This window comes from Chiloscyllium plagiosum, chromosome 18, assembly GCF_004010195.1.
Source record: "Chiloscyllium plagiosum isolate BGI_BamShark_2017 chromosome 18, ASM401019v2, whole genome shotgun sequence".
NCBI classification, from domain to species: domain Eukaryota; kingdom Metazoa; phylum Chordata; class Chondrichthyes; order Orectolobiformes; family Hemiscylliidae; genus Chiloscyllium; species Chiloscyllium plagiosum.
In genome coordinates this window covers 39,901,860-39,928,590 of record NC_057727.1, presented here as the reverse complement: position 1 = coordinate 39,928,590, position 26,731 = coordinate 39,901,860, and the positions used below count along the sequence as shown (strand labels likewise).

General features: G+C 37.2%; 1 protein-coding gene across 7 annotated transcripts in view; it reads left to right on the top strand.

The window, feature by feature from the left end:
• magi1b (membrane associated guanylate kinase, WW and PDZ domain containing 1b) overlaps positions 1-26,514 on the top strand; it is a 453,246-nt gene extending 426,732 nt beyond the window's left edge. For 2 of the 7 annotated variants that reach the window (XM_043708288.1, XM_043708287.1), the window contains 3 exons: positions 2,727-2,865; positions 4,055-4,143; positions 23,526-23,715. In XM_043708288.1, coding sequence (XP_043564223.1) covers positions 2,727-2,865; positions 4,055-4,143; positions 23,526-23,582 — 285 coding nt within the window. In that variant the 3' untranslated portion in view covers positions 23,583-23,715. Of the gene's footprint in view, positions 1-2,726; positions 2,866-4,054; positions 4,144-23,525 lie in introns of all 7 variants that reach the window. The other 5 variants (XM_043708283.1, XM_043708282.1, XM_043708285.1 and 2 more) reach the window with 3 other exon arrangements.
• Positions 26,515-26,731: the final 217 nt, after the last annotated feature.

The following is a 26,731-nucleotide window of genomic DNA, read 5'->3' as shown; positions in this document are numbered from 1 at the left end:
TTGAGTTTCTATTTTTAATACCAAAATGAATAACCTTGTAAACTGATGTATAGAGTTTGTTTTATCTTATGTGGAATTTAAAAAACACATTCGAGATCAAATGAGAAATAAAGCATTGCATTGAGTTGATTGAGTGTTCACATCATTAAAGTATTGATTTTATTGTACGGATTATTAATATTCTAGTTGGTGGAGCAGTGTAATTTCCTACTGAAGAAAAATTATATCAAAGCTTCTGTCAAAACAGAAATTTGGTGTTGAAGGAAAGAACAGTGGAGCTAAGAATTTATTCATTTTACAAGATTTTATTTTTAGAAGCTATTATATATTTCATACCACCAGCAATTAAAAAAACTTTCAACTTCCTGTTGTACAAATAATTATTTTTAATTGAGCTGTTGGGATATGTTATAACATACCTCTAGTGCAGGCAGACCTTGAACCCTTCTGTCAGGCATACTGCCAGAGTGTCACAAGCACTCTAACATTAACCTGGGCTCTAGCTTACTATTCCTATGACATTACCACTATTCCACCATTTTCCCTTTCAAATTAATAACCACTACCTGAATACAATGAATCCTTAATTAATGTACAATTAACTTGCAAATGATTTTACTAACTGAAACATTAGAGAAATTGACTAGCCAGAAGAGGCAACAAATGGATAAGGCTACATGGCTGTAAGTTCAAACAAAACCTGGATCTTTGTCATGAGTCCTGATTTTTATGCTTCAATAAGATGAATATATAGAGTATTCCTAACTGTTAATGGAGAAACCTGGTTAGCTGTAGCTAATAGTGAAGCTGTATTTTTCAGGTTAAAATCTTTAGGAATAACATTTCTCTTAACTACATTGGCATAACGAATCTATCCTACTCCAGCAGAACTGCTACCCATCACTAACATTTCCCTTTTACAATGATTGTTGTAGCAAGCATGACATGCTAACAGTGAATAAGATGACATGCATATAAGTGCTTTTGATCCTTTTGACATAAGGTAAAAATGTATATTCGCAATCAGTGCGTGCAAACCAAATATATCATCATGACTGCCAAAGCCATGTTATTTTTTTAAATACTATAATTTATATACATGTGCAATAAAATATTTCCTCGCTTACTCTTGGCTTGATTGCAGTCATACGACACAAGTATTAATAAGAACCTATTGAATTAAGCATGCAGATCAGACATTTCAACTATAGTAATGAAGAACATGAACACAGAAGGACAGTGGTACGTTCCAATCTACATGAGTAGATGAGCAACTGTTAAATTACATTACTGAAATTGATCAACGTGTCTTAGTTTATGAATTATTTGTTAGTCTTTATCAGAGCAGGGAAGTTATCCTTGTTATCCTGGCCAATATTTATCTTGCAATCAATATAGCAGCTAGTGAGAGCTGACTGCACATCAATTGGCTGCCATGTTTCCTACATTAAAACTTGACTACATTTCGAAACTACTGTATTGACTGTAAAGTGCTTTCTCATATCCTGTGCTCATGAAAGATATCAGATAAAAGCAAATATTCACTTTATACTAGAGTCCTTGAGGATTGCTGTAAAAATAGACATCCTGTTGGATCTTTTCATCTTGCACTCATCAGAACAGAGCATAGGATCCAGGAGTGGGAACATTCTATTTGACCCTTTTGAGTTGGCTTCATCATTTAGTTAGATCATGGTGGATACGGTTGTAATCCTGGCACCATTTTGCACACTATATCGTCAAACATCTGTCTAATTCTATCTTAATAAACTTAAAGACTCATCTTCCACCACCTCCTGGGTTAAGAAAAGGTTTGTCATTGTTGTTAACAGTACACCTCTACTTTTAAACAATGTCCCCTGGTTTTGGTGCCTCTAAGAAGAGGAAACATTCTCCCTTTGATCCCCTAAAGACCGTAACTGTTACAAAAAAAACCTCTCATTCTTCTAAATGCCAATGGGTATAGGTCTGACCTTTCAATCAACTTCAAAAAATAAGCCCTTCATTCAGGAACAAGTCAAGTGAACTTTCTCTATAGTTATTTTAAGAAATCTTTTTTTTTTCTAAATAAGGAGACCAACACTGCATGCAGCCCTCCAGTTGTGGTCTCACCAATGCCTTGTACAGTTACTGTCAAACCTCTTACTTTTCTGTTTCATTCCCCTTCCAATAAACAAGAAGAATCACAAAGTGTACCAAATTTCAAATCCTTGAGATGCCGGTGTTGGACTGGGGTGGACAAAGTTAAAAAATCGCACAGCACCAAGTTATAGTCGAACAGGTTTATTTGGAAGCTCTAGCTTTCAGAGCTCCACTCCTTCATCAAGAAGAGCGACGCTCCAAAATCTAGTGCTTCCAAATAAATCTGTTGGACTATCCCCTGATGTTGTGTGAATTTCAAAGAGAACACCAATTTAAACTGCATAAGAAGAGTACTTTTCGGTTGCCTCTAGTTGACGTGTTGCCATGGAAAATGTAGCAGGCAACAGTGATCCCAAACCTTTGTTTAAATTCAAAGCAGACAATTTGACTCTGGTCAAGACGTTGCCATGGTGGAATGCTACGGGGATTTTTCTTTGCTATTTGTGGTAATCAGCAGTTTTAGAAGACAAAGGGAGAAAATAGGAAGGGGTGATGAAAATAGTTGGCTAGTTTGACATTCTCAAATTTCCCCTTGCACTGCCCCGATGAAATCTTATTTATATTTACAATTATTTTGTTTTAAGGTTGGAGATGAAATTCTGGAGATCAATGGAGAATCGACAAAGAATATGAAGCATTCTCGTGCAATAGAATTGATTAAAAATGGTGGTCGGAGAGTATGCCTATTTCTGAAACGTGGAAATGGTTATGTGCCAGAATATGGTGGGTTGCCCTATGAAAATGTTACTTTCTCCAATACTATCACTCCATGAGTGATTGCTTCCTCTTTCTTGTCTTTTTTTCTGTTAAGATCTGGGAATTGTTTCTTTTTTTCACAAATGTCTTATGTCTCTGTACAGTTTTTGGTTCTAATCTGCTGATACTAATTCTGTACATTTGCTATTTTCCTTTAAAATGGTCTGGAGTAAATATAAGTACAGGCAGGACAACATCGTTTCCCAACAGGAATATTTAACTTTATTGAATTCCTCATTGCTCCAATGCCTACTGAGTATACAACAAAAAACAAAATGTTTGTTAAATGGGGATAAAACCACAATTTGAGTTTCTATTCAGGAGCCAAAACTTGATTGGAAGTGTTCGAATAATTCTTTAATTATCAATATTTAGTTTTCCATTAACAGCACACTGTAATCTTGCTTACCTTTAAAAACAATTATGTAAGTGCAAAATACTTGCAATCTGCAGTACTTGTACTCCAGACCTTTATGATGGAATTTTCTATTTAACAAGCTGGTTACCCAAAAGATACCTTCAGATGCTCTTCATGATTTATTTAATGTCTTGCTGCTTCTTTGAAAGATTTGTGAAGTTTTACAGGAGAATATGAAGCTGAATTTTAACACCTAAATCTACTAACACCTCTCTTGAATTCAAATGAATGGAATTAATTATTATTTTTTAAAAAAAAACTATAGTTACCAAAAATAGAATTCTAAACTTCCCGAACGTCTGACTTTTTTTTAAACCTCCATCGAAGTGATGGGTCTCACCTATCTGTAAGGGTATATATTTTTGTAACAAGTTCTGTAATTAATTTTAATATGATACATAACGTTCCATTGGATTTAAATGTAGTTTGTAAATATTTAAATGAGTCATTGTTTATATGCCATTTTGACTTACTGTATTGTGATAAAAAAAAGATTGCATTTCCCAGTAGAACTTCCTGGTGCTCTTTTTTTTCTGTATTCTTTGGTCTTGCAACTGCTGTCTTTGCAGTCTAATTGTTTTTGCCTGGACAATCTGACTGGAACAATAATAAACATCTTTCCACGATCAACAGACTGATCAATCCTGTTGCTGCTTACTAATAGGGAATCTAAATCTATCTTCTGCTCTTTTTCTCTCTCGTCTTTTCTGGGTGCTGGGCTCTTCGTTCTGCCCTCAGCGATGATACCTCCTAATCTCTCCTCATGCATGAGAAGTGACAAGCACGGGGAGTCTTGCTTCTACTTAATGGGCCCTAATCAAAATACGGTTGGTAGACAAATCAATATTTGCTGCTTCCATCTTGCTTCCTTATATAGAAATATATAAAGGCTCATACTGTGTTCCATTTATATCCATTCAGCCATATATCCATGAATATGCTTATGTTCATCAGTGTAGGTTTCCAACTGATCATGCGAGTAGGATTCATTCATTAAGCCGACATTTGTGGGACGTAGCTGTTTGAGAAGAACCTGGTGTTTTTGTATTTAATATAATTCTGTTTTCACAAAGATGGAACATCATTTACATTTGGATAAGTCCACCATTTCCATTAGTACACCTTGATTCCACAAACTGAAATTAATGGTGTTGTTTAAAAATTATATCGATGTTGTAAGCAATCGCCCCAAGTCTTTATTTTAAGAGGTAAATATTCAATGATTTTGCAGAATAAGGAGGCATAAAACTGAACATTTCATTTCAAATTTTGTTTTCTTATGAAACCTTGAAAAGCACATCCATAGAACAATGGAGTATTTGATTATACTTTAGAGAATATCACCAGAACTTTCACCAGCCATAGCGTGACGGAACATTCTGGATTGGCTGGCTGCTGTTAGCTTGTCTGATTTTTTTTTTCTGTCATTTGAAGTCAGTAGAAAGCAAATTGGGCAACCTGTGTTGTCCGCTATATTTATCTCAAATTTAGATGATGCACTTTGGAAGTTCTTCATTTGAAGCTACGGTAAAGTTTCAAAATTGCATATCATACCAATTCCCATTATATGGATGAGAACAGCAAGACATTTTGTCACAAATAATTCATGCTTTTTGTCATTTGTTTTATAGAGCCCTGTTTATTGATTTGAAATTGACAAACCTAAATTTTGCTGATTTTGACATGTGAATCAAAATTGTTGTATGGAAATACAGATATTTACTTTCTGTACTTATACTAGAATTTATTTTGTTGATAGAATTGCAAGTCTTTAGACTAAATTCGAGCCAGTATATGATATATAAGCTCTATTCTGGTATTAAGTGCCTTTAAGTGTTTCTTGAAAAATACAATGCACTCTGCTCGCTGAGGACCCTGTATGTTAAAAATTTCAACTCAATATTCAATATTCCCAAGTTTGGTATGTTTATTAACATGCTACCTCTGTAACCCAACATAAACATGTTAAAAGTGTTTTCCTACAGAAGAGGGGAAAACAAATAAGGCTACCATTACATGATGTCCAATATGTCTTTTGGATCAGAAGCTTGAATGTGTGAATTAATGTATATCATGAAAAGTGGAATCGGATCCTTCACAAGTGCATAAAAGAAGAGGTTAGATCATGAAATGATGGTATATTAGTGACTCTACCATTTGACATATGAAGAAGATGCAATACCAAGGATTGTGTGCAAACTAAATTAGTTAATGAAGAATGACATGCCCTGGCCCAGTCACCCAGCACAATGTTTAGTTTAGCCTGTGACTCTTGACTTGGGATTTAAAATGGTTTCAAATATAATTAATGTTAGAAGGGATGCAACGTAGCTTCGAGTTTGGTTTGAAACTGGGACTCTGACCTTAAAGATCAACAAGGTCGTCTATGTGTGAAAGAGAGGAGATGGGAGAGATTCTAAACAAATATTTTGCATTTACTGTGGGAAAAGACATGGAAGCAAGGGAACTCAGGGACATAAATTTTGATGTCTTGCAAACAGTCCACATTACAGAAGTGGAGGTACTGGAGGTTTTAAAAAGCATAAAGATAAATAAATCTCTGGAATCTGACTGTATGTCAGGACATTGTGGGAAGATAAGGAAGAAATTGCAGCACCCTTAGCCGAGATATTTGTATCATATACAGCCACAGGTGAGATGCTGGAAGACTGGAGAGTAGGTAATGTTGTGCCTTTATTTTGGAGAGACTGCAAGGAGAAACCTGGGAACTACAGACCAGAGGGTCTGACATCAATGGTGGATGGTTTGTTGAAGAGGATTCTGAGAGACAGGATTTACATGCATTTAGAGAGGCAAGAACTGATTAAGGATCACCAGCATGGCTTTGTGCATGGGAAATTGTGGTTTTTGAGGATGTGACCTAGAAGTTAGATGATGTCTACATGGTCTTTAGTAAGTCCTTTGACAAGGTTCTGCATGGTAGACTAGTTAGTAAAGTTAGATCTCATGGGGTTCAGGGAAAGCTTGCCAATTGTACACAAAATTGGCTTTACGTTAGGTGACAGAGGATGGTGGTGGAGGGTTTGTTTATTGGACTGGAAGCCAATGACCAGCAGTGTTCTACAGGGATCAGTGTTGTGTCTGCTGTTGTTTGTTATTTGTATAAACAATTTGGATGAGAATGTATGAGGCATGGTCAGTACGTTTGTGGATGACACCAAAATTTAGTGTAGTAGACAGTGAAGAAGGTTATCAAAGATTACAAAGGGATCTTGATCAATTGGGCCAGTGGGCCAAGGAGTGGCAGACAAGTTTAATTTAGATAAATGCAAGGTGTAACACTTTGGTAAGACGAACACGGTCAGGATTTATACAGTTAAGGAGAGGGTCCTGAGAAGTGTGATTGAACAGAAAGACCGAGGGGTTACGATACATAATTGCCTAAAAATTCTGTCATGAGTAGACAGAGTTGTAAAGAAGGCATTTAGCATGCTTGCTTTCATTGCTCAAACCTTTGAGTACAAGAGTGGGATGTCATGTTGAGGTTGTACAGGATATTGGTGAGGCTATGTTTGGAGTTCTGTGTGCAGTTTTGGTCACCCTGCTGTGGGAATGATAGTATTAAATTGAAGAGGGTGCAGAAAAGATTTACAAGGATATTAGTGGGACTGGAAGGTTTGAGTTATGAGGGGAGGCTGGATAGGCTGGGACCTTTTTCATTGGAGCTTAGGCCAGATCTTGGAGGAGAAGTGTTAGGCTGGCCATGAACATGGACAGGAGAGTTTATATGGGAGGAGATATTGATGGAGGAGAGAAGGGCTGTGAACTCACTTAAAAGATGGTAAGATTGAAGGGTGACCTTAAGAAAGGTTTATAAAATAGTGAGGGGCATAGATAAGGTGAATACCAAAGGTCTTTTCCCTGGAGTAAGGGAGTTCAAAACTAATGGGCACAGTTTTAAGGTGAGAGGAGAAATATTTAAAAGGGACTTGAAGGGTAAATTTTTCACAGAGGGTGGTTCACATGTGCAATGACTGCCAGAAGAAGTGGTAGATGTAGGTACAGTTCCAACATTTAAAAGACGTTTGGACAGGTACATGAATAGGAAATGTTTAGAAGGATATGGGCCAAACACAGGTAAATGGAACTAGTATGGTTTGGGAAACGTGGTCAGCATGGACGAGTTGAACCAAAGAGTCTGTTTCCATGCTGTATGACTCGATACACCAAGTTAACCCATCACTTTAAAGAAATGCTCCAGAGAATGTGTACAACTGTATAGTTTTAGTATTATCAAAAGATAAAAAGTACCTGGACAGTCAGCTGGGAGCAGTTTAGCTGTTACAACTAAACAACAGTGATTTGGGAGGATTTAGAGATTTTACAGTGATCCCCAAGTTATCTTGTTCATCTTAAAGCGTCAGTGTTCTCCAAGAAGCAAAGTGATGATTGAAACACTAGGACATACTATTGGGAGATTAAAATGATAATTTAAGTTTCTTTGAGTTCCAATTTTCAGTATGTAACTTGAAAGATATCTGAATAAGGTTATATTTAATAACATTATTGTCCTTTCTGTGGATATCCTTGCAATATTTCTTTGCTAAATGCCTGAAGTTCCTAGATTTGGTTAAGTATTAATGTTTGCAGGATCTGAAAAAGTTTTTTTCAGAAAATATGGAGGAAATGAGTTCCTCTGTTTTCTTCACTTTGGCTGTTTCTCCTCTCTTCCCAGCTCCGAGATTATCTGATGACATAGGCATATTTGGAATCCCAGAGATGGTCTGTATAAATAAACTGACCTGAAAATGACAAACTGCCTATGTTTCAGCAACAACCTGGCACAAAACTGACAAAAGATTCAAAATCTAAGCTGCTATCTTTGGTTCCTGGATCTGATTCTGTGTCCATTCTACACAATATGTGTACTACACAGGAACATTTGAGAAAGCTACGAAACTCCTAATTTCAAATAAACTGTTCCACTGTTGATTTAGCCTGAACCTTGCCATCTGTTTAGTGAGTTCACAGCCCTTCTGTCCTCCATTAATATCTCCTTCCATATAAGCTTTCCTGTCCATGTTCATGGCCAGCCTAACTCTCTCCTCCTCCCAGGTCCCTCTATCATTTAAATCATTGATAAAGCCATCTCTAACTATTTTTATCACATCCCCTACCATTCTCAAGCCCCTTTTAACCCCACCACTGTTCTCATCTGGAATATCTCTTCCCAAAATCACTTAGAACAATATTTCACAATTTTCTCCTTTGTCTGGTCTCTAGCCTTGCATTTGCCATAACGCTTGTGCAGATACGGGTTTGATCAATCAACTCTCATATCTACCTTTAGTACCCTAGTAACACCTTTCATAGTTATTTCCTTTGGTGCCACAGGGTGCAGTCTTTAATGTTTTGGTGCACAAGTGATTTAGCCATTCATCAACAGGTCTGGATTATCCACTTTTTAAAAAACTGGGTCCTCTTTTCCTGTGCCAAATCTGCTTACTATTCCTGAAACACAAAAATACCTTTGGACTGTTTTTCTCTAATATCATGTCTCTCCTAAAACTCCCCCTCCACCTTTCCAATCTCACCTTCAAGTGTACAGTAACTCACGTGTGTCTGAAATTTAAATCTCTTCAGATGCCTCTGAAACTTTCCTTTACCACAGCCATGAAGCTGACTTCTTTTCCACCTTTTCTCCTATATTCCATTATGCCTTCTCCAAGCTCAGCTTGTCTTTGAGGGACAGTGCCTTGTTCCTGGGACCTATTTTCCCTGAACTAGTGACCACTCCTTTTCCTAACTTCTACTTGACCTTATTTCGTCGATGTTTCCCTCTTAGATACTGTCTATCTCCTTCCCTTTCAAATCTCCCACAGTTTTCACTGCCTCATAAATTCCATTTTTGGTTGTTCTATCCTTGCAAATTGCTGCCCATCACCCTTCATTTCCTTTCCTCTTCAAGTTCTGGGAACATGTCATCTCCTCACAAATTCATCTTTCCCAGACATTCATGTTTGAACCTCTCCAATCGAATTTTCAAACGGCAGCAATGTGAAAATGGATCTAATCAAAATCATAAATTACTTCCTATGCAATTGTAACTGTGTTGCATAATCCATCCTAATCCTTCATAATCGTATTCCAACTTTGCCATAGTTGACCACACCATTCTCATCCAAAATATCTTCTTTGCTTATTCATCTCAATAGTACTGCGATTCTGCACTTACCTATCCCCTGTGGTGGCTTCTCTTCCAAACCCCATACGATTACCTCTCGGGCCTGCTACCTTATCTCCTGAGTCATTTTTTATTTCTCATTATAATAAATTTTTTTAAAAAAATCAAACTTCACGTGTACACTGATGGCCAGCCCTACCTCACCACTAACTTGCAAGTGCCCTTTGCTGCATCTGTTGACTCAGATTACTGGTCTGACATAAAATCCTGGATAAGCCAAAACCTAATTCAGTTCAACACCAGGAAGGCAATAGCCATTCCATGGTCACATTCCATTTCCTAATCATTGATTAAGATTGTATCAGTGTGTGCACAATCTTAATCTTCAGTTGACCATGCAACCCATATTCTCTCCATCAAGAAAAACAGACTTTAACTCCTGTAATACCACTCAGCTACACCCCTTCCTCAGCAGAAACCTTCACTCATGTGGACTCGATTCCAATGTGCACCTAGCTAGTCTTAGAGCTTCCATTGTCAAAAAAATTAAAGCTCTGCTGTCCCAATGCTAATACTAACCCGTTACCCCATGCCTTGTCCTGTATTCATTCTCAAATAGAGCCACTGTAAAATTCTCATCCACATGTTCAAATCATTGCTTCATCCCACGGCTTTGTTACTAACATTCCCCCGTTTAACCCTTCTCCAACCTTTCCTTAATTCTGGACTTTTTACTATCTTTATTCACATTATCATTGCTGACCATGTATCCTATTGTCTTGGCCCTCAGCCTTGGAATTTCCTAAATATTTTTGATTCTTCAATTCTCCGTCCTCTATTCAGACACTGTTCAAAATTTCCCTCTTCTCCAATCGTAATGCCTTATGCTTTGAATTGGTGTCAATATTTCTTCAATTATGGGAATTTAACATATTAAAGGAGTTACACAAATATTAATAACTGTTGAACATCCAAGAAATCTGCAGCCTCCAAGCTAGTGAATTTGTGATTGTAGACAGGCCATTGGACAAAACAAAAGTACAGATAGGGTAGCACATTGATTAAAAAGGAAAGAAAGTCTTACATCAACATTACTGTCTCATCTATGACGCCACATTGTGATATGAAGGAGCCTGAATGGTAATTTATCTAACCTCTTGAGTGCTGACTGTTTCAAGAAGTGACTATCCGTGTTAAAAAAAAGTATTCTATTCAAATAAAAAAAAGATAAATTGAAAAAATGCCAGCACATTAAATATAAAATCATAAGATGTGTGGCACTGTGCTCATTAGAAGATAATCACTGTTGATGAAACTGAACATCTTCCCATGATCTATAACCTGATTAATGTGAGCCTCAATACAAAATAGGATCATTAGAAGACAGAACTGGGCTGTTCAGCCAATGTGTGTGCTCTACCTGAGCCTCCTCCAATTTCATTTATTCCATCTTACCCCATTGATATATCATATTCTTCTCCATGCAGTTATCCTTCATAAATTTGTACGATTGATCTGAAACAATCTATGTGGTAGCCAGTTCCATATTCTTTACATTCTGAATAAAAAAAGTTTCTCCTGAACTGTATGTTGGATTTATTAGGGGCTATCTCCCACTCTGCCAAGGACATGCAGGTCCTTGGCCTCCTCCACCGCCACTCCCTCACCGCCCAACATCTGGAGGAAAAATGCCTCAGAACATTCAACCCCAGGGCATCAATGTGGATTTCACCATTTTCCTCACTTTCCCACCTTATCCCAGTTCCAACCTGCCAGCTCAGTAGCATCCTTATGACCTGTCCTACCTGCAAATCTTCCTTTCCGCCTATCCACTCCACCTTCCTCTGCGACCTATCACCTTCATTCCCGCCTCCATCCACCTATTGCATTCTTAGCTACCTTCTCCCCAGCAGCCCTCACCCCCACCCTGGAGGCTCCCAGCCTCATTCCTGATGAAGGGATCCTGCCCGAAACATCAATTTTCTTGCTCCTCAGATGCTGCCTGACCTGCTGTGCTTTTCCAGCACCACTCCAATCTTATCTCCTATTTTGGTCAAGTTTGAACTTTATTCACATGTGGAAACATCACTTTCTATTCTTAAGTGACAACATAACCTTGAAAACTATTACGGGGCTGTCTCAATTTTTTTTAATTGTTCAAATCTGTTCAGTCTTTCTAATCCTTTTACAAGTTTGGTATTATCACTTTCAAACTACCAATTGGGTAAGGCACCAAAGCGGAGCTGCAGTCACACATAGCCTGTGATTATATAAAATGTTGTAGCAAGTGCTGAAGGATCTGGATGGCCTACTGCTCCTATTAAGTTCTTATATAATGCATTTTTTCACATTTTTTCCAGTGTTTCTATATCTTTTTCATCAATTATTGCAGGCAAGTTGCTTCATCAAGGTTCTATATAAGATTGACATAACTTCTTTGCTTTATAAATTAGATTCCACCAGACGTTAACCCCAGTATTTGGTTGATACTTTTTATTGCTTTGTTAATTTGTATTGTCACCTTCAATAATTCTCAAATTTATTTCTGGATTCTTTTAAACCTGTGCACCATTTAGATTCTTAATTTCCAAAGACTTTCTGTGGAGCCGCAGAAAACGTGGGAGATACTAAATGCGTATTTTGCAACAGTATTTACTATGAAAAAGGACATGGAAGATATAGAATGTAGGAAATGGATAGTAACATCTTCAAAAATGGCCATATTACAGAGGAGGAAGTACTGGATGTCTTGAAATGCATAAAAGTGGATCAATCCCAAGGACTTGATCGGGTATACCTTAGAACTCTGTGGGAGGCTAGGGAAGTGATTGATGGGCCTCTTACTGAAATACTTGTATCATCAATTGTCACAGGTGAGGTGCTGGAAGACTGGAGGTTGGCTAACGTGGTGCCACTGTTTAAGAAGGCTGGTAAGGGCAAGCCAGGGAACTATAGACCAGTGAGCCTGACGTCGGTGGTGGGCAAGTTGTTGGAGGGAATCCTGAGGGACAGGATGTACATGTATTTGGAAAGGCAAGGTCTGATTAGGGATAGTCAATATAGCTTTGTGCGTGGGAAATCATGTCTCACAAACTTGATTGAGTTTATTGAAGAAGTAACAAAGAGGATTGATGAGTGCAGAGTGGTAGATGTGATCTATATGGACTTCAGTAAGGCATTCAACAAGGTTCTCCATGGGAGATTGGTGAGCAAGGTTAGATCTCATGGAATACAGGAAGAACTAGCCATTTGGATACAGAACTGGCTCCACCAAAGGTGGAGTGTTGTTTTTCAGACTGGAGGCCTGGAGTGCCACAAGGATCGGTGCTGGGTCCACTACTTTTCATCATTTATATAAATGATTTGGATCTGAGCATAGGTATAGTTAGTAAGTTTGCAAATGACACCAAAATTGGAGGTGCAGTGGACAGCGAAGAGGGTTACCTCAGATTACAACGGGATCTTGATCAGATGGGCCAGTGGGCTGAGAAGTGGGAAAGTGGTAAGGTCCTTGGGAGTGTTGCTGAACAAAGAGAACTTGGGGTGCAGGTTCATAGCTCCTTGAAAGTAGAGTCGCAGGTAGATATGACAGTGAAGAAGACGTTTGGTATGCTTTCCTTTATTGGTCAGAGTATTGAGTACAGGAGTTGGGAGGTCATGTTGTGGCTGTACAAGACATTGGTTAGGCCCTGTTGGAATATTGCCTGGAATTCTGATCTTCCTATCGGAAAGATGTTGTGAAACTTGAAAAGGTTCAGAAAATATTTGCAAGGAAGTTGCCAGGGCTGGAGGATTTGAGCTATTGGGAGAGGCTGAACAGGCTGGGGCTGTTTTCCCTGGAGCATCGGAGGTTGAGGGGTGACCTTATAGACGTTTACAAAATCATGAGGGGCATGGATAGGATAAATAGACAAAGTATTTTCCCTGGGGTGGGGGAGTCCAGATCTAGAGGGTATAGGTTTAGGGTGAAAGGGGAAAGATATACAAGGGACCTAAGGGGCAACGCTTTCATGCAGAGGGTGCTGTGTGTATGGAATAAGCTGCCAGAGGAAGTGGTGGAGGCTAGTACAGTTGCAACATTTAAAAGGCATTTGGATGGGTATATGAATAGGAAGAGTTTGGAGGGATATGGGGTGGGTGCTGGCAGGTGGGACTAGATTGAGTTGGGATATCTGGTCAGCATGGATGGGTTGGACTGAAGGGTCTGTTCTGTGCTGTACATCTCTATGACTGTCTGACTAGGTAACTATCTTATTCTTGATAGAAAAGCACACTACCTTCTAATTGCCTATACAGGTTTGATGTTCTCTTGTATTTTATTGCAACACACGTCTGCATTAACTATTTCCCCAAATTTGGTGTCATCCCTAAATATTGTTATTACTTTTCCGTGTCCAAATCATCTATAGATTCCTGTGAATCATTACTTACCACCATCTCGCAATCATCTGAGTAGCGACTATTATTCTGTTTTCTGTCTAACCAATTTGCTCTCCGCTATGCTGCTTGTCCTCTGATTTCATATGCTTTGACTTTGCAACTTTACCTGACTTCTACTAGCAGGACCTTACTGCAGTCTTTTTAACCCAGTTAAAACTTCTCTCAGATTTGAATAAGAATTCTTATTAACAATTCCCATTTTATTCCATTTAGGAGCTGGTGCTGTTTTAACATGTACTACAAGTTTGTGAGCTGGAAAATATGTTATTATTTTTCTGGAAATGTATGTACAGTGACCTTCTAATATCTTCAAATGAGAGTTGCATATTAGTCTTTTAAACTTACTAACCAAGTGGAGCAAGTCTGTTAGGTGTTCTAGCAGCTAAAATTTTGAGATAGTCAGCTCCACTTGTTCATTGACAGTGCCATTAAGGCTGTAAACAATACATGGTTTAAAGGAAAGTAATTTCACCCCTTCATCTCACATTGTTCAACAGTTAAGAAATTGTCCAGGATGGAGATTAGTAAAGCAAGAATGAGTGACTTGCTTCAGTTTAAATACCAGATGTCTGCTGGTTAAATATTTCAGTGGGACCCAGTAAAACATTTGTGCTGTCATGAAAAAGATAGCCCAATGAAGTTTGGTCCATGGAGCTTTTCCCTTCCTGCATTCTCTGGTAACAAAACAAAATAGTGTGAACATATTTAAAATGTTCGTATTTAATAATCCCTGGTTCAGTTTGTTTCCCATGGGTTTATATGACTACCTTATCAGTTTTCCCCTTTTGCTATTTTCAGAATGGTTTTAATTGTTTGAAATATCACTTTAAATTTTTGCCCTCGTTAAGCAAAACAAAAAAATAAATTAGGAACTAATCAGGTTTTCAGATCTATTTTCCTTTAGTCACTAAAGTGAGAAAATATGTCAAACCAATATGTTTTGCACACCATCTGTATGCTGTCAATGCATATATACCCTCCTACTATTGGTTATTTAGATTTTATGGAATTACAGCTTATTTCTGTGCAAATCAATGCAGTTTTATTTTAGTAGAAGAATCTTTCTACATACCAAACTGACCTATGACTGTCTGTGTCCACATATTGATTCAATTATGCAATATTATTTTGATTAAATTTATCAATAAAAATGAATTTGCATGTACATAATTGAACAAATTAACCACAGTTTTTCCAAACATTTTACAATAAATGCAGCCTCAAGAAAGGAGGAATAAATAAGAAATTGCTGCAAGTGCTGGAAGCACTTAGAATCATTAGAAGTGAAAAGTGCTATTTGTGCATGGATTTTCCTGATTGTCCATCAAGGCTTTAATAGAAGATTAGCCAGAGGGCTTGGAAAATTGTGTTGGCTCAATTACATACAGTCCATTAAGGAATAGTCAGGTGGACTGTATCAAGAGTGACACTTTATTGTGGTTTTTGCAAAGAAAGCTAACTGTTAGGTGGGAGGAATTTCAACATACTGTGAATCCAATTTGTCAAGTTGTTGTAAACGTTTGGCATCATCTGCTGGTTGCCCATATAGCTGCCTTTAACTTTTTCTCTGTTGTTCTCCTACCCCTCTGCACCTGCTCTCCAATTTTCCAGACGTCTTGTTGCTGTTATCAGCCAGAAGAAAATGCTTTTCTTTCTTGCTGTTCAGTTGATCTCCAGGATCTGCAGACCTCACTTTCTCCTTACTATTCAGTTCGCAAAGATTGAATAAAATTGAACTTGTAAATTGTGTACAACTCTGTTCCTAGCAGTATTTATGATAGGAAGCCCTGCCTTTGAAGAAGAACAAGAATCAGCAATGCACTGTCAACTCACCATCATCTTAAAACAATATAAAAGTTGTGCGTCCACTTCCTTCCATAAATATCAATTTCTTTCATTCAAATAAATTTTGAATCTTTATTAGTATTGAGTGCTTTGAATGTTTGAAGGTTATTTTTCTTAAGGCTTGCTACACACTAACTTTGTGTGAATGATGTCGTCCCAGTATGAGACCTGTTACTGAGATTGAATCTGATACTTAATGCCCTTTTGTGGAGCCTTTTCAATTCTCACATGGCAAGTGAGATTTTGGCAGTTCCAAATATTAACTTTTTTTGTCACAAAATACACATACAGTGGGCCACCTCTTTATATTCCATATCCTCCTAATGATCTGTTTACACACATGAAATTTGTTGCATTACAGTAGAAAATGGTGAGGAGGTATTTTCTGATGGCACAAATTACTAATTCATTATTCTTCATAGGAAAATTGTAGTTTTCATTCTAAATTGCCTTTTTCTTACATGTACTGATAATGATGTGTTATTTTCAATTGGCGAGGCTCAGAAAAGGGCCATTTTCTTCCTTTAAAAAAATTTAAAGTTTTTTTTCTTGTTTCTTCAAATTATGGCAGAAAAAGTAGGAAAGCTGCTTCCAAACCAATATCAATCCACGTATGTAACCAGACACTTGAAGCTGCAGGAGAGTGAGAGCACAGAAATGAATAATAAGTGTCAGATTTTCTCAATCTTCATTTGAAGAAGTTTCTGGCTTGCACTCAATGGAGTAGAGTTTGACTTTGGACATTAGTGAAAAAGGATTACCATTGCATTGGCTGCAGGTTGCATACCTGATCCTCTGGTCAGTGCTGTTACCTTTAGTGGAATTGAATGTTGGATGAACTGTGCAATGAATTCTTAGCAATTAATTAAGTAGTTGATAAATACTAGAGTTTAGCTATCCTCAGCACATGAAGATTATATATCCTGAGATTCATTGCCAAAATGAGTTCCCCTGCATAACCAACTCATTAAACGCACTAGCCTCTCTTCCTCGATAGTGACTATGAAAGCTCACAATGGAATTGCTAATAAAGATTCTTCAAAAAGTGATGGAGCAGAAGAATACACTTAAATTTATTAATTTTTTTTCTTAATATTGTACTGTTATGCGCAAGTGTTATTTTTGTTTCAGCCAGTGAAATTATATACGGGGGGACATTTTAACTCTTAGCCCCACTGTGAGTGGAGAGTAAAAAACTGTTGGGGTGTGTATGAAACCCAATATTCAAATTGTGTATACAGCCATCATTTTACATTATTTTAAAATGCAGCTAAATTGTTCAGCAAACATTAAATTCTGATTGAAATATTTAGGACAGTTCCCTGCTTTTAAAACATAAACTAATAAAATTATATGTCACAACAATCCCGATTAAAATCTATTTCATGCCTATTTCCCACTGTATATATTAACAATCATTTTACTTCAACTCCAAATAACAGTCAACTATGGAAGGCTGAACAAACCATGCATTAGGGAAGTTTGGATTAGTCTGATGGAAGTACAATATCTATTTAATGGTGTGAGCAATCCACAATGTTCTTCAGATTATGTTGAAAATTGAAAGAATGGTTGAAACAAATTACAATTAACTTATAATGAAACTGGCAATGGACTATTCCAACCTAAATATCACTAAATATCTGCCAACTGTCTGTTTATTGGAATCTGACTGTTATCTGTTCACTTCACCAAAAGAAAATCAGCTCTTCTAACACCTCTGAGCCAATGCATCCGTAGTTGATGAGCAAAGTTAAAAATCACACAACACGTCATCCAACAGGTTTATTTGAAAGCACTAGCTTTCGAAGTGCTGCTCCTTCATCAGGTGGTTGTGGAGTACAGGATCATAAGACACCAGAATTTATAGCAAAAGTGTGACAGTGTCATGGAGCCGTAATGATATATTAAATATATTTAGATTGTCTTTCATCTTTTAGAATAGCTTTAGCTTTTCTAACAGTAAGTGCCATCTCAGCTCAGACAATGCCTTAAAGGTGTGAGGTTAAAGTCAGTCTGTGTCCCATTGTTAAGTGAGACTGATTCTATTTACAAAGTGGGACTTACAGAATCTTGCATGAATTTATGCAGCTTTTGAGGTTGGACTATAACCTGGTGTTATGTGATTTTTAACTTTGCCCACTCCAGTCCAACACCAGCAGCTCCAAATCGTTGTTTGTGAGGACAGAGTTTTTATGTTTAAATCTCAATTTTGGCTAGCTAACGTAAATTGCACATATACTATTCCATGCAAGTAAGATTTAACTGTACTTTTACAAAGATACCTAAATTAGTATGTGCAATGTTTAGTGTTTAGTCAGGTCTGTAAAAAATAATGGTGTCCCTTAATCTTATGTCTTGTTAAAGTTACTTCATTGAAGAAGCACATTGAGCTAGATTTAATGCAGCTTGTCGTAACAGAAAAATGTCAGCCAGGCCTACTTATTCAGTCAGTCTTCTGGTGGTGGGGGATGTTGGTGAGAAGCTCATTAGTGAACCAATTGCCATCCATTTTCCCTGAGACCACCCATTTTAGCAGTGCCTCAGGGATTTAACAGACATGACGTGCCTTTTCCACATTCTCAGCAAACTGTTGAAAGGAGGTCCGATATTTGGCTGATCAGGGAACCGGCATCAAGAAGGAGTACTGAAAGCCAGTCCCCTGCCCCTTCTTTCATGAAGATCACCCTCGTCACTATTCTGTGTCTGCAGTCCTGCAGGCCTCTGGTCCATGCTTTGGTGTCACCCCTCTAATTGTGATTGACCAGCACCTTCTGGCAGATTGGATTTCTGTCACTGGGGACCTCAATTATGGTTCAATGGTGGCCACTTAAGTGCTTGCATTGATTCCGCCGTGCATCTCTGACTCTCCTGTGGACCAAGACCCCTGTCAGCCAAAAAGTTCTAGCACATTCTTCCTGAGGAGCATTCACTATCTAAAGCCATATTTCCATTTCTATATATTGTAAAACAAAGGTTAATAAGGATATTTTAAGTGATTAGATGTTGTACAAGGTAAATGACCTGATGCTTTTTGTTAAATCGACTATTCTAAAAAAAAATCCATAGCTTTCAGACTGTCAGAATAATGTATAATTACAAGTGGTCTTGTGATCATTCAAGAAATATTTATTGTTGTTGGAAGAAAGAGCAAAATTGCACGAGGAAAATCAACTTTATAGACACGTTTGTCATCTTTTTAGGCATGTTCAAACTCTTATAAGTTATTGGAATATAACACAAATGTCAATTACCTTTCTCTTTGCTATTTCTCAGCATTAAGCTTTGTTAGATTGCATTTTAGTATTAAGATTACTATCTATATTGGTTAATATGTTCAAATTCGAGGAGGTTATTGAAGTTTTCTTTACTATTGGAAATCCGGCTATCCACAAAGTCCTGGATTTATCAATGTTGAGAATAGAAAATCTGTAAAGGAAAACCTTGAGTTAAGGTTAAAAACAGGTGATGAAAGCACAAGGCTCCTGCTTGATTAGAGAACTGGCATTTCTTATGTTTGGATGGATTTCTCTTCAGTATCAGTTTAAGGGTATAATCCCGTAGGTTTGGATCATTCTCAGTATTGTAGGACTATAAAGGACACTCTATTTGAGTAATAGGAATAGGGTATTGACAACATTTTTTACTCAAAATATTATTGCAGATAACATAAACCTCAATTGTTCATTGTATGCTGCTGTTCAAATACTACAATATTCTAATTCTAACTTAGACTTAAATAAAATCATAACAGCAACCAATGCAAAGTCAACTTTGAATCATTGGGTGTAGAATCCACAGGAAGTTTGAATTTATTAAAGTCTTGTAGCACAATTACACAGAAAGGGAAGTGTTCCATGTCACCTTTTTAGAGTTACAAACATAAGCTTTTATCTGGGGCATATGTTGTGGATTTGCTTACATTATAACCATGCACATATGGAATAGATGTACTCTGTTCATGGCATTCATGGAATTGAGCATGAACATTTTTGTGAATTGATGTCCAGTACAGGTATTTCTTCTATAACGTGATGGTTGTGTTCTTGTGCAACCCTGTGTTATAGAAAAATCACATTTCAGAAATAGAGCTCAAAGTGTTGGCAATGTAATCACGTTACAGCCAACACATGTTAAAAGTTCATGCGTTAGAAAGTATCCCCAATTTGTCAATTGTGTTACAGCGAATTCACATTAACAAAACATGCGTTATAGTGGAAAGACATGTATAAAATATGAACAGCTGTGGAGATCAGTGTCCAATACTATTATTGGACATGCTATCATATTTTTAGCAATTCATAAATTTAAACTGCCTGAAGCTCTTACAGAAGAAAATGTAGGAAGTGAGTACAAGTCTGTAAGTTGGTCAAGTGTTCAGACATTATAAATTGAGAGAATAAGGTTCAGTGGATTTTGAGCATGTGTTGAACCCATCAGACTGGGAGGGCCCAATTTTCATATTGGAATTTAGGAAGTTTGTTAGTGTATAGGGAGATCTTGCACAAAATCTCCATTTGGCCCACATGTCAACATACTTGAAGTTTAAATGTTGCTATTCTGGTTTATGCTGGAAGCTGAAGGTCATGGTGCATAAGGTCCACAAATTCATTTATTATTCATGGCACCTTGCCACATGGTTTACAGAAAAATTAACCTACACTTGATTATGTCAAAATATTTCTGTCAAATATGTATATAATAGAGGACAGTGGGCATCTGTAAGTGAACTAGAAAACAATTAGCCAGTCAAGACCTTGAAGTGTCACTCATTACATTTGTTAATTTTGAACTGTTTAAGATGATTAGCATGTGGAACCTAAGATTATAATGCATTTTAAATTCACTCGTGCATATGGTATAATTTATACTTTGTGCTCATACTACACACTAAATATTGATTTTTTTTTCATTTAAAATTGTTTCTTTTTACAATTGCAAGTGGAGTTGAATACAAAGTCTGGAGGTTATACTTCAGTTATACAGGGCATTGATGAGACTATATCTGGAGTACTATGTACAGTCTCCTAGTTAAGGAAGGATGTTCAATATGTTGGAAGCAGTCTGAAGAAAGTTTGCCGTACCAGTGCCTGGACTGGATGGGTTTTCTTATGAGAATAGGTTGGAAAGACTAAGTATGTATCGGCTGGCATTTAGAAGTAAAAAAGATGACTTGTTTGAAATATGAATCCCTAAAGGGACTTGACAGATATGGAAAGTATGATTCCAATTGTGGGAAAATCTAGAAGAAGGGATCACTGTTAAAGATATCGTCATTTAAGACAAGGTGAGGAGATCAAAGTTTGTGAGAAGATTTGTAGCTTGGATGCTTGTTATTGTGGTTCTGTACACCGCCCTGGGAATTTGTGTTGCAGATGTTTCGTCCCCTGTCTAGGTGACATCCTCAGTGCTTGGGAGCCTCCTGTGAAGCGCTTCTGTGATATTTCCTCCGGCTTTTATAGTGGCTTGTCTCTGCCGCTTCCGATTGTCAGTTCCAGCTGTCCGTTGCAGTGGTCGGTATATTGGGTCCAGATCGATGTGCTTATTGATTGAATCTGTGGATGAGTGCCATGCCTCTAGGAATTCTCTGGCTGTTCTCTGTTTGGCTTGTCCTATAATAGTAGTGTTGTCCCAGTCGAATTCATGTTGCTTGTCATCTGCATGTGTAGCTCCTAAGGATAGCTGGTCGTGTCGTTACGTGGCTAGTTGGTGTTCATGTCTCAGACAACAACTCACCAGAACGAAGGACCCGATACCCAGCATGAGCAAAACCAATGTAGTGTACAAAATCCCATGCAAGGACTGCACAAAACACTACATAGGACAAACAGGAAGACAGCTAACGATCCGCATCCATGAACATCCATCAGTCATCATCTTACTGAATGGTGGAGCAGACTCAGGGCTGAGTGGCCTGCTCCTGCTCCAAATTCATATGTTAATATGTTCACATTGCTAGTGAGGCTTGACAATCAAAGCATTGGCCACATATCATAAGTCAAATAAAAATAGGATATGAAGGCGCAATGGATGACATGTAGGGCTATATTGTCATTTTCTCCATGGAGAAAATATATTATTTTGTATAAATTACAAACAGGAGAATTATATTTAGGAATATTCCACAAGAAGGCAACAAATTGTCAAGACTTCAGTTGCAATATAAATATATATTGTGGTTAATTGTCAACAACATTGTAACATTGAAACATTAACTCTTGATATAAAGTAATATTGGAATTAAACAGTACGTTCCTGAGCAGCAATGACTATATCTACACTCTGGTTCCTTGTTGCATTCTACCTATATATGCTGAGAATTGACCAATTTTTAAATGCAGCAAAGCATCAAAGGCAAACAGCCAGATCTCACAAATTAACTTTCTTCATCAAAGCCTTGATTGACATTATTTCTGACTTAAAAGGATTGATTTATTTAGACTTTTTTTTTGCTGAAATAACCATGTGTCATTTAAGATTTGCTTCAGCCTGAGGTAAATGCTGCAATCCACTGCCATGTAGGTACAGATCTAATAGTTTAGGAAATGTCACTACCTAATGGCCATATCACTGGATGACTGTTCTACTGGAAAGGTATTCATCAATGGGTTTATGCGTAACCCTCCAGTGAGTCAGCTGCACTTTGAAATTTGTGGTCCCTCATCATTCAGAATTCAGGAATCGCTGAATCCTCACGAAATCTGAGAGTAATTTAAAAAGCAGGAGAGGGTCAATATTTTACAAAAGACAACTTGAATAATGCCACTATGTAAATCTGTTGTAACGGATTGGAATAATGAAGGAATTCCAAACTCTTTTTTACCCTACAAATATTGCATATCCCTAATAATGCCTACAGTTGTGTAAAAGTTTTATATGAAATGTGCCAAAATCGGTTTTAATTGTGGTCAATGCAAAAGCCTGTACAAAATACATTGTGTTTTTTGAATGTGTGTGCATAACCGTTTTTTGGCCACTAACCCCCGAGAAGCTATTCTCAGGTTTCAGGGGCCCCCTTTCAAACAGGGATACAACATGAACAGATAGACAGAAAATCATTTCACAGTTTGTGGCCCCCTTCAAATGTGCTAGGGGCCCTAAGGCCCCCTGTTGAGAATGGCTGGCTTAGAATTTTATCTTGAAATAACTTGCCTAATCAGGCTGTCTTGAGGTTAATGTTAAGATGCGTGACTTTTGAAATGACCCCCTAGGGTAAGCCTTTGTCTGAATTTCCTCTTTGCACTACTTTTGATGTTTAGCCTTTTGAAAGTAAATAGAGTAGCACCTTTACTAAACCAGTGGATAGAGAAGCTATAGGTGAAAGTAATTTCATCAGTAACTTGGAATCCCATTGTGCAACTTCAAGATAAACAGAATGCCTTATTCATCATCCATCTTGTACTATGCTGAATGTAGAACTAGTTATTAATACTGTTGTGCAAAGCAAATGTCCTTTTAAGTATCATCTTATGTAGCAATGTTTTCATATTAGCATATGCTATATTGAGAATGCTAAAATGTTTATGGCATTTAATATATTAAATGGCAAATTGCAGTCAACTGGAGTTGAATTTAAGGTTTTTAATTTAATAAAGTGCTTGCAGCTAATTAACAAGTTATTATTCACAATGAGAGATGGAAAGTCTTACAGAAGAATGGGTTCAAGGATAAAACTATTGTGAGGAACAGGTGCGTTAGTAGGTGCTTTTTAATAGCATGACTGTGTTCAAAGATGTTACTCTTATGAAGTACTATTATTTTCCTCCTTTTATCTTCCAGACCCAAACAATGACAGGGGCAGTTCCACAACAGGTTCACAAAATGTACCGGAAGTGAAATATTTATCAGAAAGACGACCTCATCCATCACTGGAACCCAATTATCCACCAGAAATTCACAAATCATCACAGCACAGGGAAAGGAGGATTAGTGAACAAGAAGAGCCAATAGGCAGAAAAGATCACAGCAGACCAACCAAGGAACACCACACTACAACCTGGAATGGTACTTCCAAAAGGAAAGAAAATGGACCGGCAAGGAGGAAGGACAGATCACCTGAGAGGAAACAGCGTCAAGAAAGAAAAACAGAAAATGGCTACCATCAAAGGTCTCTTGAAAGAGGTAGGGAAATATCAAGGATGACTGCTCAAGATATGGAACGGAATGAAAGACCTCTTGGCAGATACAAAGAGGGACATTATGAAAGGAGAAAAAGGTCACCTGAAGGGAGATGGCAAGATTTACCTGATAGGAGGAGGGAGAGGTCACCTGACAGAACAAGAGAAAGGTCACCTTACAGGCGGAAAGAAACAACAGTTGAGAGAAGAAGAGAGCGGTCACCTGAGAGAAGGCGGCATAGATCATTGGACGCAAAAAGAGACAGATCACCTGAAAAAAGAAGCAAAGCTGATGAAAGATCAAGGCACAGAGATGAACATAACATGGAGAAAAATGACTTTATTAGAAGTTCTAGGCAATCCCCACAGCCTAGAAGGAAGGCTATTCGAGAATGCAGCACTGATCTCAGCATCTAAATGAAGGATTATGCACTGGAAAAGTCAAGTTCCGTCTAAATGGGCAACATAGGTTCTCCGAATAGATCCAAAGTTGATCATTGCTTGTCAGCTTAAAAAGACTAGAGGCCTATTAATGTAAAAAGAAGACTACAAACAAAAATGACACTGTACATACGTCAGGAAAATGTTAACAGTAAAATGTGCCTGACCCAACAAAAGCTAGGGATTGCTCAAAAGGAAAATAGTATTGACATTACATGTGAAATGTAAGCCTTAATTGTATTATTGATTTTAGATAACTTGCCAGATATTTTGTTAGTCTTTGGGGTGTCTCCAATATTGTAATGAAACCAGACGACATTAGCACAAAATAATTGCACTTTGTCGAAACACTATGCCATTTTAATATGAAGTATTTTTCTATATCACACACAAGGTTTGGACGCTTTCTGAAACATCTAAGAATTGATGGATATGGTATAGTTTAAGCTGGTAAATTGCTGATCAAACATAAAAGAAGAGCAAGCTTCTAAACTGGAGTAATATGACTCATGATATTGATATACTCATGAAGGAGAGTGTGTTTAGATTAATAGAAAAATGGCTAAAGAGACTGCAGACTTTAGCAACAATTTTAAACAGGTGGTATATTCAAGATTTGAAGTGGAATAGTCATGTAAATTAATTTGATAATTTCTAAGCCAATTGCAAAGGGGGACTGTGTGGTGAAGGTCTGCTGTGGCACTGCTTGAAAAATGAGAAGAGAAACTGCCTAGCTGAGCCATGAAGAAGCTCTTCATTATTGTTTAACCACTAAGTGAACTGCTTTCAGTGCTTCAGTGTGTGTATGTGTATACTGTTCACATTTCCATTACAACACGAAAGTAAGCATTGCAAGTTTTATCACTGTTGTTGCCATGGTACTGTACAAATGTATGACTAACCATCTTGTGTACAAAGTTTAAATTGTAATTAATTGAGCCTGTTGGAAATGTTGCCTTTCTTGTAAAAAGAGTGAAACTATGGCAAAACTAGTTGTGAGGAATGTGATAGTGTTTATATTTCAGAAATTGAACAAACTGATTTATGGGACATATTTTAAAGTAAAATGATTCAGGTATATAAAACTGTTTTCAAAAGGAATACTCTATCAGTAATTATTAAGTTTTTGTTGGTTTTGAAATTCTATTTCTTGATGGTGAACCTGCCTGTATATTATGAAACACTTGTATGCAGTCTGTGTTCTTTAAGCATTAACTCTTGCAATGTGCTATAGGCCTAATGTTCTGCTGTGTAGATTGAAAGCAATATATGGGCAAATCTTTTTATAAAACACTATGCATATATAAATACTACATTGTTCGTAGCTTGATCCATGTGGCTATATACATAACTTTAGTATAGTGCAGTATAGTATGTAGATGTTAATATTATTCGTATAGCTTCTTCGCCTCCCCACCCCAATCCCTTAAACAGATCACAATGTATATGTAGCTACAAAAAGGAGTCTGTGAATGCTATTTTTATTATCAAATAAAGTTTTCCATACAAATTCATCAATTTAGTGTTGATGATTGTTATAAAGGACCTATCTGTTTCCTACTATCTTAGACTATCTTCGAGGCTTTACTTTTAAAGGATACTGAAAAATAATGTTTTATGTTCCACTGTTACCTCACTTACATTGTTTTATTGTGTGCACCTTGGATCAGATAAGCTAGAAATACATAGAGGAAGAGGTAACATTGCAGCAAGTAATTGGCATTAAAAATAAATCTGCAAAGTTGGGCCTGACAACTTGTCTTTTCATCAGTGCCAAATCTTTAACATCATTAGAAATGTCCTAGTGTGCAGCAGCTTACCAACAATGGATTTTTAATGTTGGCTTCACAGAAGGAAGAAACCATTTGCACAATAATCTTGCATGGCAAATTTGTCTGCAACTCCTATAGATACAAATGAGAATGCTTACAGTGACAGTAATTGTAATTGTTCACCTCAGTTTGTGTGTATAGTTCTGATACAATTCATGCATGGTTTCCTGGTGAAAAATAGATTGTTTTCTCCCACAGTAAGAGATCTCTTGATCATGGTTTAAATTCTCTTTGATAAATTCTTAAGTTTTCACTAATGAAATGAGAACATTGTCTTAAAGAATGGCAGAAAGCACATGATTATTAATTGAACACTAATCTATGATCCCATAGTATAATAAAAAAATGACAGTTTGAGAACAATAAACCAGTTAATGACTTTGGAATTATTTTCTTAGTTTGTTAATAAATATGCACATAGTTACAAAATGAAATATGCCAGCATAAGATGTATTTACATTTGAAATAATATATGAAGTTTTTTTGTTGATAACTGTTTCATTAACTGGGAAGATAAATACAACCAGAACAACACCGACAGATATGTGCAAATAATATATTGACAAGTCTTGAAGATTAAATGACATCTTTAAGT